General features: G+C 42.0%; 1 protein-coding gene across 1 annotated transcript; it reads right to left on the minus strand.

Moving 5' to 3' along the window:
• Positions 1 to 79: 79 nt before the first annotated feature.
• Positions 80 to 8,341, minus strand: LOC139129471 (dentin sialophosphoprotein-like). Its single transcript, XM_070695105.1, has 3 exons — positions 5,844 to 8,341; positions 3,388 to 3,481; positions 80 to 2,225 (listed from the first exon to the last, which is right to left on the minus strand). The coding sequence occupies exons 1-3, from the start codon at positions 8,336 to 8,338 to the stop codon at positions 2,154 to 2,156; spliced, it is 2,661 nt and encodes an 886-aa protein (XP_070551206.1). The 5' UTR covers positions 8,339 to 8,341; the 3' UTR covers positions 80 to 2,153.
• Between the last annotated feature and the right edge of the window lie 11,505 nt (positions 8,342 to 19,846).

Below are 19,846 nucleotides of genomic sequence, written 5' to 3' on the forward strand. Positions count from 1 at the left end.
TAAATTATATATATATATATATATATATATATATATATATATATATATATATATGAAATAATACAAATACAAAGTTTGCCCTTCAGTATTTCACAAAAGCTACGATTGTTGAATAATAAAACCAAGTTGAACGTCGATGAGATATATAACTATATATCTATTACTACATGTATGTATGTATGTATGTATGTATGTATGTATGTATGTATGTATGTATGTATGTATGTATGTATGTATGTATCTATGTATCTATGTATGTAGGTAGGTAGGTAGGTAGGTAGCATGTATGTATGTGTCATGTATGTATGTTGATAAAATGTATTAAATGTCGATTGAATTAAAGTTAAAGCTGCAGAATATGTACACGTGTATATTCAAAAGATTCTAACAAGTTATAATGCTTTCCTTGCTGATATGAAATATCAACATCACTTCAGAATTTTCATGTAAATGTATCATTTCACTTCATATTCCCGAGTATTTACAGTCATATACACTTAACAAAACAAAGCCATCAGTATTAGACACTGTGTATTGCTCTAGTTTGATAAAACTTGAGAAATTCAATCAAATTTTTAAAAATATTATAAAAGCCATAGCATCACTGACGGAACACCCCTAAGATGTGCCCCCTTAGGTTTGTTACGGTTGCGTTTCTAAGGGTCCCCTAGGACTGCGTTGATTTGTAAAATTGCTCAGTATTGCCCCACTATTCTGCAGTCTAACCGTTCAATTATCAATGTATTATTATCCCTTACTTTTAGCAAGGACAAAGGCTGCGCTAATGTGCAGCATCTCGGAAGCTGTTATCCAATTGGTTTGCTGCATCTTACCGTTAGCATTGAATTATACACAATAGACTCCTAAGTTGCTGTAAATAGTGACAATCTCCCAATCAGATAAGCCAACACGTCAGCAGCAAAGAGAGGGTCGAAGATTTGTCTCATTCTGGTCTCTATGAGACCAAGAGACCACCGTGCACGACTTATTCGCTGTTATTTTTATAGTGTGACCAGTTAAGCCGCGTATTGCGAAAAATAGAGAACGCCTGCACACACTTGTACAACGCAAATAAAACTACAAAATGGATGCACTTTACGCATCATAATTGCGATGCGCACAATAGCCTTTGGGGTATAATATTGTGTTTCTATGTCACGGCATGTTAATGGAAGAAAGTAGTCAATACGCTTTTGTTAGAAGAGGTGGAGGTGTCAACGCAAGCATATATCAATACCCGGGTGAACATGCCTGTTGGTATGTGTGTTATTAATTCTGATATAGTATGTACCTGAAATTGCATGGGTTTTTTGCCTATCGTTATTCAGCGGCACACTGATTTGAATATCCCTGGAGTTAATGCTTGTGACCTGATGATAAGCTCACTGCAAATGTGGTCCCGTGTGTACAACCGGGGAACAACATACGGCGATCGGTAAAACTTACCGGTGAGGGCGAAATTCAACTGAGAGGAACAATTTCCGATAACATAAATATAAATAGAACAAATGCACTATTGTCAATGCTTTGACTTCAGGGAAAAGAAAAGTAACACACAGTCTTTTAAAAATGCCGAATATTTATATATATATATATATATATATATATATATATATATATATATATATATATATATATATATATATATATATATCCTATTTAAACCCTCCAATTCTGTGACATTTTTCCTCACTCTCGAACATCACGCATACCTTAGGCAAACTCTGCTGTTTTTGATGACTGAGACAAAGATAAAAAAAATTAAATTATAAAACTTTCCTGTTCGACCTCCCCTATTTTCCCAGGGACGTGTCAACGGGAAAACACACAATATATTTGTTGGTGTCATTCACTCCCATCAGCAGGCGCCCTCTCACTGAAATGGGTCATGACACGTTGGTGGCAGACGTTCACTTTTGGATACACAGCGACTCAATTATGAGCAATATCTGAGCCACAGCAAACAACAAACAAGCAGCTCGTTCTAAGTCCTCTTCAGAGCACAGGAGAGCGATTACGGCGGAATGTTTTCTGCCTGCATTGAGAATCCCCAGCACACATAGTTGTGTAACGTTAGAATGCGGGTTAATCAGAGGTCACTGGAGGTCGTGCAAACTCACACGTCTGTTGAGCTGCTACTGACTGGCTGGTTCTCAGTCAGTGACTACTTTTCCATTTCTTATACAGATCACATGATTTGGGCCGTAGGGTCCATGAATGTCCTCCTGAAAATAAATAAACAAATAAATAAACAAATTAAATAAATAAATAAATAAAAAATATAATAAAATTTGTTATTCCTCCAAATAGATGAGGTGTGTCTGAACTTCAAGCTATATTTCCACGTATTTTTTTTTCGTTTCGAGCGTTTGAACTTTGTCGATTTCATTGCCAATCAATATATACCGCACGTAAACATAGCGCACAACACACAGCATTTTTGAGACCTTGGCACGGTTTTGAAGCTGATGATGAGGTTAATAGGGGATTGAATGTATGTCAACACAGACGCCTGGTATTGAAAAAGTGCAGCCGACACGTGCACACATGATGATGATAGGGAGAGAGAAACACATTCTGGGTAATTTACATTCTCAGCACGTTTCTCTCTCGGTGCAGCAGCGAGTCATGAAACGTTTCATTCGAATACTGTCTGAAGGTATGACTCCGTTTGTCAGAGGGCGTGAATAATAATCAGGCCAAAGTAATTAAATTCTTTGTTTTGCGTCCACTCTAAATGAGAAAAGGTACGCGTCTAAGCGGCTGAAAAACACACATAAGAAAATTAACACAATGTAATTTGATTGCAGCAAATAAAAAATTGTAACAAAATTTTGGTTCAGAAAAGCTAGGGGGTCATGTCCTAAAATTTCCTATTCAAATACATTGTGAGTGTTTTTTATGAAAATCTTAAAAACCTAAGCGGGTGGGGACGCAAAACAAAGAATTTAATTACTTTGGCCTTACGTGCGCTTCGCAACCGAAACTCGTCACGTTCGCGTCTAGGGGGAAAGAGGGTAAGCTCCATTTTGATTTCTGACAGCGAATGTGAATATACTTTATACTACGGTTAAACACGCAGCCCTTCCACCTTCTGATGGCGGGACTGAGGGTTACGCAATGGAAATCGTGTGTATATGCGTAATCCTCACGCATCTACCTTGATTGTTAAATGTTGATACGGAGTTCATACTTAAACAAATAGGTAGCTTTCTATGTGTAGAAGGAGATCATATCATAAATTTCTTCTTGGGTATTTCGCATTTTCAATTTGAGGAAGGGGAGGTCAAGGTCAAACACATTACAATTAGTTTTGTTTGCCAAACTTGCGTCCTACTTAGCAAAGGTCACGTTACTGTACCGATATGCCAAATTAAGTTCACTCACCTCGTCGGATTTCAGTCTCCACTGACCATCGACTACGTACTTGTACTGGTGCTCGCCGTCAGACAACTCAAACGTCCCGAGAAAGCACTTCTCGCTGTAGGAACAGAAAGGTACAATGTTTGAATGATGCTCCACAATTACAATAAATACTTATCGCTATAGACGTATGTTATTAGGCTAGTAAATATGAGTGACAAATATGTGTGGTTTAATGAATATAATAATTAGTTTATTATAATATCGGCACAGTTGATCATATTGCTTGAATGGTGATATTTAATTTAAAGAAAAGAGAGAGTAAAATCCGATAGGGATTATTTCTTTATGATAAATCGCACAGTCATGATAAACAAAAGGCGGGGGGGGGCATTTTTTATATGAGACCCTATCTTACTCTTCGGCGGGGGATAGGGGCGGGGTGGGGGCTACACATATTGAATACCAAAAGAGATCATTAATAGCATATAGTGCCTGCCGCTCTATAGGCTGTCTATGTTAATACCTGTAACGTATAATATTTCAAATCGGCAGATAAAATCGCAGACTGTACGTCTGTTGGCAGATACAGTGAGTAAATACCGCAGTTTATTCACTAAAAAGGATTATCTTAATCGTTCTTATCATGTTACCGATTACGGAGGCTTTTGGTGAGATATAAAAAAGCGCAAATCTATTTGCAATGACATGTGCACATTTTTTTCTTTCCAAACAACCGCGCGCATCGAAGGACGGACACATCGTGCAGTCATGAGCGGACATGGTAACCTAGCTAGGGAAAATCTATGGTAATACGCAGTTTGACAATGAACGACGTAAACATTTGTTTAAACTGTCCTTTGAATATTTTCCCTTTCAAAACACAGAATTATTATGAAAGAAAGCCCGGGGTCGTCGTGCGAAAGCTTCTACAATTATTTGATGTATACCGACTCTTGAAATTCAAAATGGTCGTCGTCCCTCTGTTAACTTTGTTCGTTTATGTTAATTTTTCAGTTTTCATTAAAAAAACATGAACATTTTATTTCCTTCACGAGTTTTGAAATGAGTCAATAAATGCGGTATTGTAATTTTTTTGAGTCTAAGTATATGTAACCGGGCGCCTTCTACCTTCAAAAGTTCATAGCATTTTCATTACAGCGCGTAGTGTTCAATGTTCACTGCACATGCGCGACCTGTAAGGGATATTGCAACGTCCCCTGTTTCACTCTGCAATAATTCGTTCCTATACAATAAAAACTAGAGCGGTGAAGTACTTGTCCCCGGTAAACCGACACCAGTAAAAAGTTGAAGAACATGTGACCTTTGATCTCGGCGTCTGTTTGAAACTGCCTGTCGTTTACAAAAAAAATGAAATGGATCTGGCCTAGCAGGTGTTCATGCGCCATAAAAGGTCGATACAGCTAGCTAATCCCCAGGTATTTACCGTTCTTTGTGCATTAGAGATTTTTATAATGGAAATATTTAAGCTTTGGTGACGTGGTGGCAAATAAGGTCAATCGTTGTCGTTTGTGAATGCAAGTCTTCGACGGAATTACAGCCGTCAGGGCTAGTTGGATTTTTAAAGATGATAATATTTTATCTTCCGAATTATTTTGATATCTGTTTATAATAATTTCTTTTAAATTTAAATTTCTTGGATTAAATTTCTTTTAAATTTAAATTTCTTGGATACATTGGTAGCAAATCTAGTAACGACATTATATCGAAAACGCAGACTATAACGCAGAGCTGTAGCGTCGACATTATAATGCTAGTGAAACTAAAAGCTGAGGGAAAAGGAGGGACTCAACACAAGGAACCGATGCCAAAGGAGAACAAGACAAAATTATTATGCTGCCGTTTGTTCTTGATTGTTCAACACCACGGCGGGGCGGGGGGGCATGGAAATTGCAATGAGTAAAAAACATGTCAGCAACTAGGGTAAACTTAATTGTTGTGAAACGTCATAACATGTGAATGCAAAGAATACTTTAAAGCGCATGAAAACAATAAGAGTATGAGCATGTGTTGTATTGTAAACGCCTATAACCTGGTCTTAATTCAGGCTATAACGCCCGTTTTATCTGCTCTCGTAGCCATGTGTTACAGAAAAACACATCACTATGCTGATCCCTCGGCCTACGACCTCGGAGAATAGTGATGTATTTCTAGTAATGCACGGCCCCTCGGGGTAATAAATGGGCGCTATAGCCCCAATGACCAGGAAGTATGCATTATATATATATATATATATAGAGAGAGAGAGAGAGAGAGAGAGAGAGAGAGAGAGAGAGAGATAATGTGTGTATGAATATATAGATAGATAGATGGATGATAGATATGTTTATGAAGTACGTGATATATATATATATATATATATATATATATATATATATATTATATATATATTATTATATATATATATATATATATATATATATATATATATATATATATGAAAAAGTAACGTGGCCTACTTTTCATCGTAGTTCAGCGGGCTTTCCTTCCATGATGTGAAGTCTCCCGCTATGAACACGGATTCCCCACCGTCAGTCCAGTTGAATGTCACGTGAGCCACACCAGTGTCGTCGGCGAACACATCACCATCCCCTTGTGATTTCTCCTCGTCTCGCCCATGCGGTTCATTTTCAAGGTGACTTTCATTTCCAGACTCAGCGACATTGTTGTTGTTCCTCGAGTCGTCTGATATGAGTCGTGTCCCCGCTGACTGTTCGAATTTGACCTTTTCTGGTTTGGATGAGTCCGGTAAAGACTTTTTGTCGCACGACTTCAACTCTGTTACGCACTTGGTCAGCGCGTCGTCGCCTACATCCTCAGACTTTGATCTGTCAGTCCTGATCTCAGCATATTGAGATTCGCCGCGGTAGTCTCGCGAGACATCAACTTTTGTTTCACTTGCTTTGTTATCAAAATCATCGTCCTTGACATTCCCTTCAGACGAAAGGTCACCAGCGTCTTGTACAATCAATTCCGCTTTCCTGATATGCTCTTTAAGTATATCTGGAAAGTCAACCTTTGTTTGATTTGTGTCTCTGATTGTGGTTTGTGAAATTGTGTCACCTTTGACAGCCAGCGTGTCTTCAGTTGCTGAATCGTCACCCAGTTGTGACCTCTGACCCTCGTCGTCAAGATCACTGCGGTCATCAGAGTCAGCGTCAGTGTCAGATCGCTGCTCCAAATCGCTGCTTTGGTCAGTACAGTCTTCATCGCCTGTACTATCTCGCTGAGCACGTCCTGTCATTTGACTGTCCTCCGCGGTTTCAGATCTCTCCTCATCAGTGGAGCGTCCGCTACCATGGCAACTGTCGCTGTCTTCCTCGTCTTCCAATTCTTCTATGATGCTGAGGAGGTAGCTTCCCTCGCTCATGCGCATTATGGTATTTGCGGTGACGTTGGAGTCGTTGGGATCGGTGACAACCTGTTGGCGTTCTTGGTCGTATCGGATACCACAGCTCTGTAGGCTCGGGTTCAGTCCCGGTAGAATTTCATCCGCATAGTAACTAGTACCGAAGTCACTCGGGGAGACTTTCTCAGTGTCCGCATCGCCGTCTTCAACCGAGCCACTCTCGGATATTCTTCTGAAAAATGGGGCGCGGTCCGTAATTCCAGCAACTTCCTCGTCTGTGCGACCATTTGCACTGTCGTTGGCTCTCTCCTCGATGAGTGGCAGCTGGGGCTCGTAGCTGCCGTCTTTGAAACCCTTCGATGAAAGGGACGAGAGTCCCCTAGGGTGGGGTTCGACAGCGACTAGGTGGCGCACTTCAGCATCGACACTACTGCCATGCAAGAACGGTATGTTAACCGTACGGACTGCGGGGTCTCTAACCTTTGACACGGGGACACGTTTCGGTAAACGTTTTGAAGTGTTTCCGTTGATAGATCCAGATGAACGGTCGCCTTTTTTCCCGCCACGCCTCGAGGAGAATGACTCTAAAATTTTCCTTCGAAAGCAATGTTCACAAACTGATGTTGCCTTCGATGCGTTGCTGTTACCAGGCTCTGTCATCGTCTCTTTATTTGATTTTGTTATTTCCGAAACAATTTCATCGTTCCGCGATTGGTCCATGATTATTGTTGCTTTGTCCGTGTTTAAAATTCTGAAATCGACTTGCATGGTCGAGTTCTCGCGAGAGCTGGTCCCCATGTCTCTGTGTTCAATAACTGTCGTTGGTTCGGTTTCGGTCATTTTGTCCGCTCTACCCACAACGCTAGCTATTTTTGTGATCGCGACATTGCCATCTTGTATTGCATCACACGTTTCCTCAGCACCCCGTCGGCCATCCGCTCTTTGCCTTTCTGTTGACGACGTAGAAAGAAGGTCGTCGGCTGTTTTGGATGTTGCAAGTTGCCCTGACAGTGCGTCTGACAGTGCGTCAGGCTGTGCTTGGGTCAAGGTCGGGGCGCCATTCTCGATGGACTTTGACGCAAAATCTATACTTTCTAACTTTTGAATGGACAGTTTGCTCATCGCAAGCATTGCCCTCGTGGTCTCGCTCATAGTCTGAGGGTATCCTTCGCGATTGTCTTCCGCAAAATTATTTATTTCAACTCGGTCGACGTCGGTTGGTTGCCGAGCAAGCGCATCGAGCTTTTCAACAATTTCCGAAGGAATATCAATATTTTGTTGTTTGACAATTGTATACTTTTCAATCGCGCCGTCGGGTTGTTTTTCTATCTTTCGGTCCGCATTTAATTTTTCTTCAGATATGTTCGGCGCGCTTTTATTAGCTGCATCGGAAAACATGTCGGTTGCACTTTCGCTCGTTGACTCATCGGGCGCGCAACTCACAATCAGCGACGTGGTGGATTGCTCGGATTTCCCCGCAGTAAGTTGATGACCGTGACTGTCCCTGATAAAGGTCGCGCTGTCAGACTTTTCCCTCTCAAATTCGTAATCACCGGTGCCATGATCGTCTGACTGTTGTAGTAATCTGTAATCAGCCGACTGCATGTCCTCGGCAATACGTTTCTGTGACAAAAGTTCCAAGGTGTCTTCCGGTTTTAAATTTGCCGCGTACGTGTCGTCATGTCGTCTGCTCACTTCGACATCTCCCTCTGGCAATCTGGCGCCAATATTAACTGGATCGCTTTCTTTACCTCTTCAGGTTTGTCTTCGGGACTTCATCTTGGATGAGCGTTTTAGTTTTCGTAATCTGTATGTTCGTGACTTGATCTTGTACTTTGTCAAACACATTTTCATTAGCAAAGGTTGAGTCAAATGGTGTATGGACGGATATGTCGAGCACTCCCTCGATTATACTATTGTCGAAGGCCTTTGTTATTTCAACAGGTCGAGTATCAAGCGGATCGGCTGTTGTTTTGGATGAAGATGCATATTGTTGCGTTTGGGTCTCTCCATGTCGCGTTGTGTGTCTGAAAACTCTGTTTGTTGTTGATTTTAGACAAGATTTGTAATGCACTTCTGTCTTCGCCGAGTGCATCACTTGATTGCCGTGCCTCTCGCTCTTCAGCGTCTTGACCGGTCGTTACCTTGCCTTCCGGTTTGCCGACGGCTTCTCGGTTTCGCACGACGCTCTCGCTTTCCGCTGACCCTCGTTCGCCACTCTCATCGGCACGTTCGTATCGCTCGGCGAGACTATTGATGGCGTTGGCCACTGTTACGACACCGCCGGTCTGCCCACTCGCTCTTTCCTCGATAAGCACCTCTTTATCTAGGAGAGACAATTCCGTCTGGGTGTCAGCTGTCCTACAGGAGCCAGTTTTACCTTTCAACAAAGCGGAGCTTTGAAGGCTCGCCCGCCTGCTTTGTTCTTCATCGGCGTCGTTCTGCTGCACGTACTCAGAGCTGTCCACGGAGACCGCACGCAGTAAACGCGACGAAGTAAAGACTGGTCGTTCTTCCGATGTAGCTCCGAACGACTTTGCATCGTTGACGCCCTGAGGCTTACGGGGGCTGGCGGGGATATCTGTTTTCGAAAAGTCCATCTCTTGCTCGACCGGTTTCACCTGGGCGTGGCTGTTGACCTCAGAAAGTTCAACGTTGTCGTGTGATGTTGTACGTTCCAACTCAGAATCAGGCTGAATTTCAGTAAAGCGGTCTTTCTCGGCTGAGACGAGATTGTGACTTGTGCCGTTAGATTTTGAACCAACGTTTTTGAAAGCTCCCTTACCATTAATGATTTTAGGCATCACCGTCTCTCTCGTTGCTGTGGATGCCGCGTCACTCCTCTCGGACAGTTGATACACTGAAACCTCGAACCCGTTGGATAATAGTTCTGCTGCTATGGCAACGTCTGTTTCCTTTGCGTCAGCGCTGGTGGGATTTGACTGGTCCGCGGCTGGTTCAGGGGTGCGCGTGTACTTTCGCTTAGAGTATTTGCGCGTATAATTGTCTATCACATGGCGAGAAATTTCGCCCCTGTCCTCGGTGATTTTCAGGCAATGAAAACGGCGAGCGTCTTCGAGGTGCTTTTGGAACTCATCCTTGTTTTCCGAGTAGAGAGCGGAGTTTTCCTGGATCAACGAAAGCTGCTCGAAGGTCATCATCGGGAATCGAACAAGTTGCAGAATCGGGGAAAGGTTCTTGGACTGCGCCCGCTGGCGGTCACTGCCGAGAAGCCACTTCTCCACGGCTTGATAGAGCACGTACTCGTCGCTTACTTTCAGGTCATCGTCTTGGAGGAGAATCAAGATATACTCCAAGGGCAGGTCGTCCCACTTCGCCGAGATGATGACGTCATTCATGTGAGATTTGAGTATTTCGAGACATTTTTGTCGCAGCTGTTGCGGTTCAACATCTTCCCTGATGTAGCCGTGCATGGCCCAGGCCATGACGACGTCAAGGTCAAGGTTGCCGTTGTCCGTGGCAATATTCAGGTAATCGTTCATCCAATCAAGGCACAACTCTCTTAACGGTTGCACTCTGTACTTCGTCGCCAAGATCAGCAGCTGGACAACATTTTGGGCTTTAAGCGACACCGACGACGGACCACAATAAAAATACCTTAAGAAAAGGGGGAAAACCACGAGACAGTCGTCCGTTTCGGTCAACTGAACCACAGTATCGTCGTCTTCGTCTTCGCTGTTCTCAGCACTTTCCTCTGTGAACAGTTCCTTGAAAACAGGACTTACCCGCGACAGGATGTCCTTATGGACGTAGTACGGAGTCTGGTCTATCAGAAGACACACGTCACTCGTGTTCTTTTGGTTAAACAAGTCCGCCATCGGCTTTGAAAACAGAGGTAACTGTCTCACCTGGCTCCTCCGGAGGCTCTTCTGATCCGCGTCCATTTTATCCGTCAGCTGTTCGGCAAAACGCCCTTTCCCAACGCAGAAACATGAAAAATATGCGCCGACCTAGTGAATCCGAAACTCCCCGCAAACAACAATATGGCGACTGCTGTTTACGCAGTCGCGGTGCGTTCAACTTTAGACCGAAGCAGTTTCCTATGTATTAATACATCGCACGCAAGGCTGGCTAATTCAAATGACAATCGCGTCTTATCTGGAACGACGGTGGAATTTACACCTCGGATTAATCACCGGGCCTCCGTCCACCTGACATCGGCCATGGTGATTGGGGAGACCGAACGTCGACCAAGCTGCCTGGCGTTTCTTCGGGACAGGTGATTGATTGTACGCCTAATTCGATTAGGCGCGGCCCCTTTAAACTCGTTCAACCTTTATGACCAGCAGATATATCGCAGCGGCCAGCAGCGTATTATAAATACAACACACGTGTCCCCATTCTGTTCTGCGGTGACCTTTCGCCCCGTCGTCTTGCCATTCTCCCACCGGTCGTCATGGTGACGCCGTATCACTTCTGCATCTCAAGAGATGTTTAATTGACAAACAAATATAATGTAATTTTTAAGCAATCATAGACAAAAGTCCTTACATAACATGTAAGTTGGATTGTTTACCCGCCACGGTGTTCTTTCAGAATGGCCGTCCCAGGCTGACAGACCTGGGGAAAAGAGTTTAAATATTAACAGTTTGTGACCTCAGCTACGGTGAAGAGGACGTCATTCAGATGTTCGCTATCTAAACGCACACGTTTTGGCGCTATGCCATTTTACGCGCACTCTGTCTGACCCAACGAACACTTATCTTCAATTCTGCCATTTTTTCGAAGCATCACAAGCGAGTACGTTGTCGATTAATCCCGGCCCCGTTGAAGCAAGCTTTATGTCTGTAAATATACAAATGATACCTGCCGCGATATTTTTTTTTTCTTTTCATTTCATAGTGCACATGTCTGGTTCGTTCACATCTGCCCTACCTTTCGCGGTCACGCACCGACCGATAACTTATAGCTGACGGTGTCCATGTGTCTGCAATGCGTTCAGTAGACCCGTGCAAAGTGCCTAGTCATCCGTACAAAAATATTGATTTTTTTATTCTGCATTTGGCAGCAAACGAAGGGTGTTAACTCTCGGCGCGGCGCAGACGTATATCCCTACACACGTGATGTTCGCTATCAGTTTTAGCGGGAATCCGGCCAAGACAAGCCTCCAGCGATATGCACACATTAAAGATCCCCGACAGCTATCACGATTAGGCAACATTGACTCCTTTACTTGCAAAAGTAGTAATTTCTGATAAGGCAGATTCTCTCTGTATCTCTTGTACCTTTATATAAATAAAAAAAATAATAATGAATAAAAAAAAGGAAGAAGAAATATCATTTTCTGAATCAGTCGTATAGTGCAAAGTACACCTTTCCGATCCGCAGTTCATCGATCCGATTTTTGCGACAAGGATAGGTATTTACACGCACGCCTAAAAGCTGCAACAAATTATGAAGATAAACATCATGATAACAATTGCATATAGAACTGGCGTCATTCTCATCATTAAAAAGGGAGTTGGGTATTAAATAAACGGGGCACTGTAGGTGGACATGCGCGTTGCACAGACCGCGAGAGCTGTCCCGTACAAACTTGATTCAAAACGTCAAATGAGGTCGATTCAACGCCTCCATAAACTATATCGTTAAGATGCTTGTTTGTTTGCGACAATACAGTGGTTGACCTTTGACCGTGGCCAGAATGAGACCACATACCACAGTAGGGTTCGGCGTATATCACCAAGAGGCTGCCGAAATGACAGCTCCAAACTCATTAGTCTTATTCAGTATTATTCGCCCAACCTTTCAAGAAGTGACCCCCGGGAAGTGACCCCTCTACAAATGCGAGCTCGCGAGTCAGCTCTTTTTCCCCCTCCACGGTGCCGGGGTGCACAAAGATTCAACATCCATCCCAGCTTTGCCAAAACGAGGCAAAAGGTTCCCCTTGTCAGCGGTTTACAATCGATGCAGGCAACACAAATATGTAGAAAAGATGAGAGCCGTTTGTCGTTCGATCTTGCTGACGTCATCAACTTTGATAATCGCGCACACATTTTACGGCTGTCATTAAAGGTGTAGTAAACGCGGCTGTTTCATGATGTATGGTTATACAATGTGTAAATAGGGCATACTGTCATTGGATTTTATGACATATTGGCTAACACTTCATACGATATAGATTGTTGTTATTGTTGTTGAAAACAGTGCTCATCACACACAAACAGGCTGCGTTTACATGTCGAAGAGCAGAAATTTAAAATATTATTCTCAACAGAACTAAAAATCACAAAAGAACAAAATATTTAAAACGTCGGAAAATACAACACGCTGAGAAGTTACAGTCTCCGGTGAACTTCAATGTAGCAACAATATAGTTTGTTTGTTGTATTTTACGACGAAACGATGCGAAATAACTTAATACCTGCGGAGAAAAAGTGTTATAAAGTTTGTAAGTTAAAGTCCTGCTGACAGTTTGTTTATATAGGACAATTTCTGTGTCCTTACCCTTACGAACGGGTTATTACATTTGAGCTCTTATGAACTCCGTAAGTCCGGAGAAGAAAAAAACGCACGCTGCTTTTGAAGCCGTTCATCTCACACACGAATGGGAAAAAAGGGGAAACAGTGTCAAAGATTGTGAAACTACTCCGTGTAAATACGAAACAAAACATATGTAAGGTTTCCTACATTTCAATATCGTCAGCGGCAAAATGTCAGCGGTATAGCGTGTATACAATTACCCATCTCACAGTGTGAGATCTAGAGAAACCTCGAAAAGCGCTGTAGTTCATATCAGGTCATGGAAACGGTCGCTTGTGTGTCATAGTTTGTTTCAACAGAGAGAGTTTTTTTGGTTTTTTTTTATTCATTTTTTCATCACTATTCACCATAAATAGTGCATCTAAATGTTGGGAACGTTTTTGTTGACGTGTGTACTCATTATCGGTCGGAACGTTTTTGTTGACGTTACATACGTCATTAATTAAGCGATGGCGACCGCCATTGTGGTTTTTTGACTCGACGCGTTTTATTGTACATTTAAAGCCGCGGGGCGGGGCCGGCACTTTGCAACATGTGGGCTGCTTTTCAATGTATCTTGCAATCGTAGCGGGAAGCGGGGTGTAATTATAGAAACATTGCTGTTTCATTCATTTATGTTAAACATTTCATTCAGAAAAAAAAATTAAAAATCCGATCCACAGGATGTAGACACGGTGACTAAGATTCATGAAGAGAAACCTAAATTTAGAAATAAATATGAAAAAAGCCAATGAGTTGAAAATGATATATTGTAGAATCATAGAACACAGTACTAAAAGACAAAATTGAAAAAAAAAAAGATTTCTTAAACTGCTGAGTAACTCACTTATAAAGGAAGACAAATTTAAAGCACAAACAATTACTAACTCAATCTCAAGACTGAGGAGGCAAGTTATTTAAAACACCGTTTAAAGGCAAAGTCGGACATTTTTCATGAATTTTGTGTGATGCAAGATACTGCCTATATTGTTTGACATGTTGAAAGATACTGAATAAATGGGTGACCATGCATATATTCGACCCCGGATTTAGACAAATTAAATGAAACCATCGCAAAAATAAATTAATTGTCATGACCACTAATTCGTTTTCGCGATGGTTTCATGTATCGTGTCTAAAATCGGGGTCGAATATATGTATGGTCACCCATTTATTCACAGCATCTTTCAACATGTCAAACAATATAAGTATATCTCGTATTCATGATGAAAAATGGCCGACTTTGTCCCTTTAAGCGAAGTACTAAAGACTTTGAATATTTGAAAGATTTGCCGAAACCAAATTCTGACTGTTTGTATATTGGCATATTTGTGTCCTTTTTATCACCACCAATAATTCAAAAATGGCGAATGCAACATTGCCATAGGGCCTGTTTTTCCCTTACTACTTGAACTGTGGCGTACTACGCAAGCGCAGTTAGAACGCTGTGAAGCGAATACACTGAACCGCCTCCGAACTGTTCTGTATGATTTGGTACTTGTGTATTTGCACAGCCGATACGGAGTTTACACTTCTTGACTTTATATACACACTTCATTCATGAGTTTGATGAGTTTGCGCGTCTGGCAGAAGGGAAATAAACTGGACAAAGTAGACTGTAGTAGGCTCTGACAAACACGTGACCCCGCTACTGTAGGGTCAGAATTTGCAAGTGCACAATGTCGGCCTGTGTTACGATTTATTGACGCCTGTCTCGACACCGAACAACAATAAAAAAAGAGCTGTATCCAGAGTGGTACATGCTTGCCCAATGGAAATGTGTGTTTTAATGGCAAGGGCCGAGGTGGAATCGAGTTTTAACGAGATGCGGGTGCAAACAACGGGGCCCTTTCTGTCTATTTTCATTCTGACGATATCGTGGCGCACAAAGGGCTCACTGTTGAGAGAGTCCGTGAAGCGTGTCCCGTTCGGGTCTGACATTATTGTATCGTAGCAGCAACGGCAGATCTCTGTGAACAATGCGTGTTACCGTGTTCGTGCTCACACCTGAGAGGTGTGGGTGAACTTAACTGTACTGTGTTTGGAAGAGAAATAGAAAGTATGCTTGTATTTTATGGTCAAAATTCATCAACACACCGGGCCGAAGAATTAGTGAGAAGTGGCGTCCTAGTTTAATAGAACATTTTTCATATGAAGGAAAAACCCGCCTAGCAGACACCATTTGATATTTCAACAAGATTTTATTTGTAAACGTTTATCAAGGATCGAACTCGCTCTTACGTCACATTCACTATTCGACTGTTCTGTTAATATACTTTCATACAGGCTTTCATAGGAAATATGTCACCTCCGATGGTCGAAGGACAGCGGAATCATTTTGTTGTCAGCGTGAAACAGATGGTCGGGACTCTGAAAATAGCCTTTACTTTCATCTAGCACAGCTGCCCATTGATCAACATATAGACAAAGAATGGTCTATTTTTAAGCGAATCGCTTCATTGATGTGTGCACGAAACAGCCTCACTCAGTGTGTCCCAGTTGAAGAGGTATATGTGCCGGACGCACCCTCCTTTTTCTCAATTCTCGACACCCACGCGCTACAACCCCGATCGAAAAATTAACTCTTCAAGAAAAAAAATAGTCTTTCGTTTCATTAAATATAAAAAAACGACTGTATGAATGCACGATGCGGGTTGCTTGTATTGCGTTGATATTTTGTTCTGGGCATGCGCACTGGGCGACGTCCCGCCAACGCGAGTCATCAAGTTACACAACAGGTCAGTTAAAACAACTCAATTAGCGCCAGAGCAGCCCACAAGTCGCTTGGCATTTGACTACTTTTCAATAAAGATAGGGAACCGAATTAGTCGTCAAACTTCTTCTTTGTAGAAAGCGTTTCTATTGCTTTTGAATGATGCAAGCTCTCACTTGCTCCGGGTTTTACGCGGAAGTTAAAATACAATTATTCGTTCACCAGGCAATATTACCACTGTCAAGGCGATACAGTTTGTTGAATTTTTTTGTTAAGTTTTTAATAAATTAATGACTAAATAAAGTTATAAAGTAATAAATAATAAACAAACAAACCAAAATTATGATTAGCGCACAGGCGAGCATAAATTATCTCGGGACACATAATTTTTTAATGGCTCACAGATATGAAATGATGGATAGTTAGAAACTGCGTCCTGCAACATGCTGTATGCCTCGTGGTCCTAATGTATACTCAAAGGATAAAATCACTTTGGCGGTCGCCACAAGTTTGTTGAACCGTTTCTCAAAATGTGCGAAACAAAAATATCTCACGTACACCGTACAATTTGAAGAGAAAAAGTCGTCAAAATGCTTACGTGTTAATGTCTGTAACGGGTCAAGTAGAGTTGATTGAACAGCCTTGGTAGCAGAACATTCGTTAAATTTCACTATGAACGCCCTCCAAAAAAACGAAAGTGGCAAAAGAACTGCCAACGCTGTTGATTTTATCCCTGTCACATCGCATGATTATGTTCAGAAAGACACTACAGCAAGGAATTTGACACCGTCCACTTTTTCTGAGTTTCATCTTGGTGTAAGTTGACAGCTACATGTACCTAGTTTCGACTAACAGACAGTATTTTTGTCGTCTGCTGGTCGTTGAATTGCAGGAACAGATCTTCTGCGTTTTCCCGCCATGTGAAAACGGCTGGGTACGTTTCGATATCAGTAACACAAACATGTTGCAAAGACGTCGACAAATATTAGAGGTCGTAATTCATGCGTAAATTAAAGGCGGATTTTAATCATATTGTCACGGTTTCTCCATGAAGTGTCTCTGTTGATTTTCAACGTTTTGCCACGGCTTATTTCGCTCTGACGTTTCGTTAAGGAAACCGAGTTCAAAGGTCAAATGTGTCATTCCTGTCTTTTTGATTTCCATATTATCATGTCTTTGACGATACCTTGCGACAAACAATCTACGATTATCTGTTAAAGGCTTGCAAGAGTATATTGACAATTGTCGAGTTAGTTCGGCAAAATGGCCATTTTAACTCGATAGTGTGTTATATGCACTGTAGAGTACAGTATATGTGTAGCTTTTAACATGCGGGCATACGTAACACCCCGTTGACATGTCAAGTAGAAATACAATGCTCAGAAAGCCAAGGGTCAGAATTCTTTCAGAAATGTTTACAGATTCTACTGGCTATAAACTGAGACATTAATACCCTGATAAATTGCACCAGGGAAGTTAGGTCGCTCACCCTTGTTTCGGACGATGGATTAATCCGTCTGTCCATATGTTTACCCACCACGGAAAAGGAATCTTGACCCTGATAATACATTTACACTTTAAAGCATCGTCGTACACCACGCCCTCTTCGGCGAGTCTTATCACCCAACGCCGAAAATCGCTGGTGGTACAGGCATGTACGTGTATACGTACATCATCCATCCGCCCAATAAATTATATTCCATCGTCCGTCCATCCACCTTCCAGCCAGCCAGCCAGCTATCATCCATCCATCCATCCATCCACCCACCCTCCCATACACACACACATCCATACATCCATACATACATACAACATACATACATCCATACATCCATACATACATACATACATACATACATACATACATACATACATACATACATACATACATATACATACATACATACATACATACATACATACATACATACATACATACATACATACATACATACATACATACATACATACATACATACATACATACATACATACATACATACATACATACATACATACATACATACATACATACATACATACATACATACATACATACATACATACATACGACGTCACTTTTGTTGTGCAGGTGGTTGAGAGCAAAGGCATGCTCATATGAAAATGCTTGAATTCAAACTTGGACATATTGAGAAGCTTTGACTCAAAGGAATTGGAACACAGAGAAAACAGAGGGAGGGTGAGGCAAACGTTTGACAGGGATAGGGACGGACGGGCATCTACAGAAAGAGGCAAAATATTTGCGCGTAGGTTGATGACAGGGAGGAGGGAGGAGGCGAGACAAACAGACAGAATGGTGGTGGAAGAGTCTGGAGGCGGAAGGCAGCAGAAGTCAGAAAGAAAGAACGCCCACATACTTGCGAAGACATAAAGATGCAGCAAATTTAATATGAACCTGCTGTTTACCCCAAAGTCCAAGTAAACAGGTCCACATTCGCTATAGATAACTAATGGGATTTGGGCCAAACCATTGTAGGTGAGGAGGTTAACCATCAAGGAGCTGACGATAACACATTGTCAAACTTGATGACTGGAGGGATTTGTGTCGCTTAGAAAGAGCATTGGTCGTGCCCAGGGACGATATTAACGTCGTTCGCAAAATTAAAGACAAGTTTAGATCTGATATAATGATGGAGAAAGATAAATTCAGAGATGGTTAGAGACATTTTGTGTTTGATACACTTTTAAAAGGAGGCCAACAGAAAAAAATGTCTTGGATAGACACGTTGGGGAATACTCTAATATGAGATGTGTTGAGGGCTGGAGCTATCCAGGGTTTTATGCCAACCTTACTTGCTAACCGGTACGGTGTCTATTAGACTTAATATCCATGGCTAACGAGTTAAGTTATGCTCTTCTTGTACGGTGCTTGCACTGTGCAAAAATTGAAATTTACGGAGCAGGTCATGTTAAACAGTGTGTCCACGAAAGTCGTGCATCCGTTGTTAAACGGTTAACTTGAATGCCGGCGTGTGTGTACGTATCTAAGCCAGGAAAGGGATGGGTTCAATTAACTTTTAATGACTTGTCATTCAGGGGTGATCGATTATTCAAAAAAAAAACACGCCGCGGTAAACCGTGTGAAATGTAACTCGCGTTGCCGGACCTTGGTCCGTGTTTAGCTCGTTAACATCTGAGACGAAATAACACTACGTATCATGAAATTACTTTTGCACAAGGGAGTCCTGTTTAAGTGGAATGGCGAGAGCGATTTTTTTTTCTCAAATAACATCGACCACCTTTAAGGTGGACCCACCGAGTTCAAATTCCACCGGGGACCGGGCACCTGCAGCTGTACACGGCAAGCATCTACTACCCTGCAATCGATCGAGCTAAACAGCACCATAGTAACTGCAAAACTAACCACCGTTGTCTTTCTGGAAGCAGAGTTAGTTTTCAACATTCCCAGCAGGATCAAACATTATTTTTTTTTGCCAACCATTAGATGGAATCAGACACTGAAGTCAAACGACTTATCACCTACCAGGGTTCGTTGACCCTTGTGAGAACGCTTCCACGTCATTATGAACGACGCGCGGGCATTATTTCTTTGCAAAGCACCGTTGTAAGCCATTGTCATGAAATTGATCGGACACTGCGCGCATTATTTAAATTCTCAATGACACAGCCTCATCTTCAAAAACAACTCATTCAGTTTTTAGTGGGTGTAATCATCAAACTTTAATGAAGCAGCCGCTAAGAGCGCGAGTCAGAGTTGCTCTACAGAACATCCAAACGATGAAAGTCTCACATATTAAACCGGAAGATGGGATTTTGTTTCGTATGCAATTTCTCGTTTGTTTTGAGCTGCGATATTCGTTTCCCAACGCACTTAATGAAAAAAGCGGGTTTTATTATGCGTAGCCGTATCTGAGAACAAGATAGGGGACATGGAT

This window comes from Ptychodera flava, chromosome 3, assembly GCF_041260155.1.
Source record: "Ptychodera flava strain L36383 chromosome 3, AS_Pfla_20210202, whole genome shotgun sequence".
Classification (NCBI taxonomy): Eukaryota; Metazoa; Hemichordata; class Enteropneusta; family Ptychoderidae; genus Ptychodera; species Ptychodera flava.

Bases quoted from the DNA above. Each gene is read 5' to 3' on its own strand.
- LOC139129471 (XM_070695105.1), bottom strand. From the start codon at position 8,338: ATGCAGTCGGCTGATTACAGATTACTACAACAGTCAGACGATCATGGC. The intron at 3,482-5,843 runs GTAGGCCACGTT...CTGTTCCTACAG, and splicing joins CCGCTGAACTACGATGAAAA to CGAGAAGTGCTTTCTCGGGA. The intron at 2,226-3,387 runs GTGAGTGAACTT...ATTTATTTTCAG, and splicing joins GGAGACTGAAATCCGACGAG to GAGGACATTCATGGACCCTA.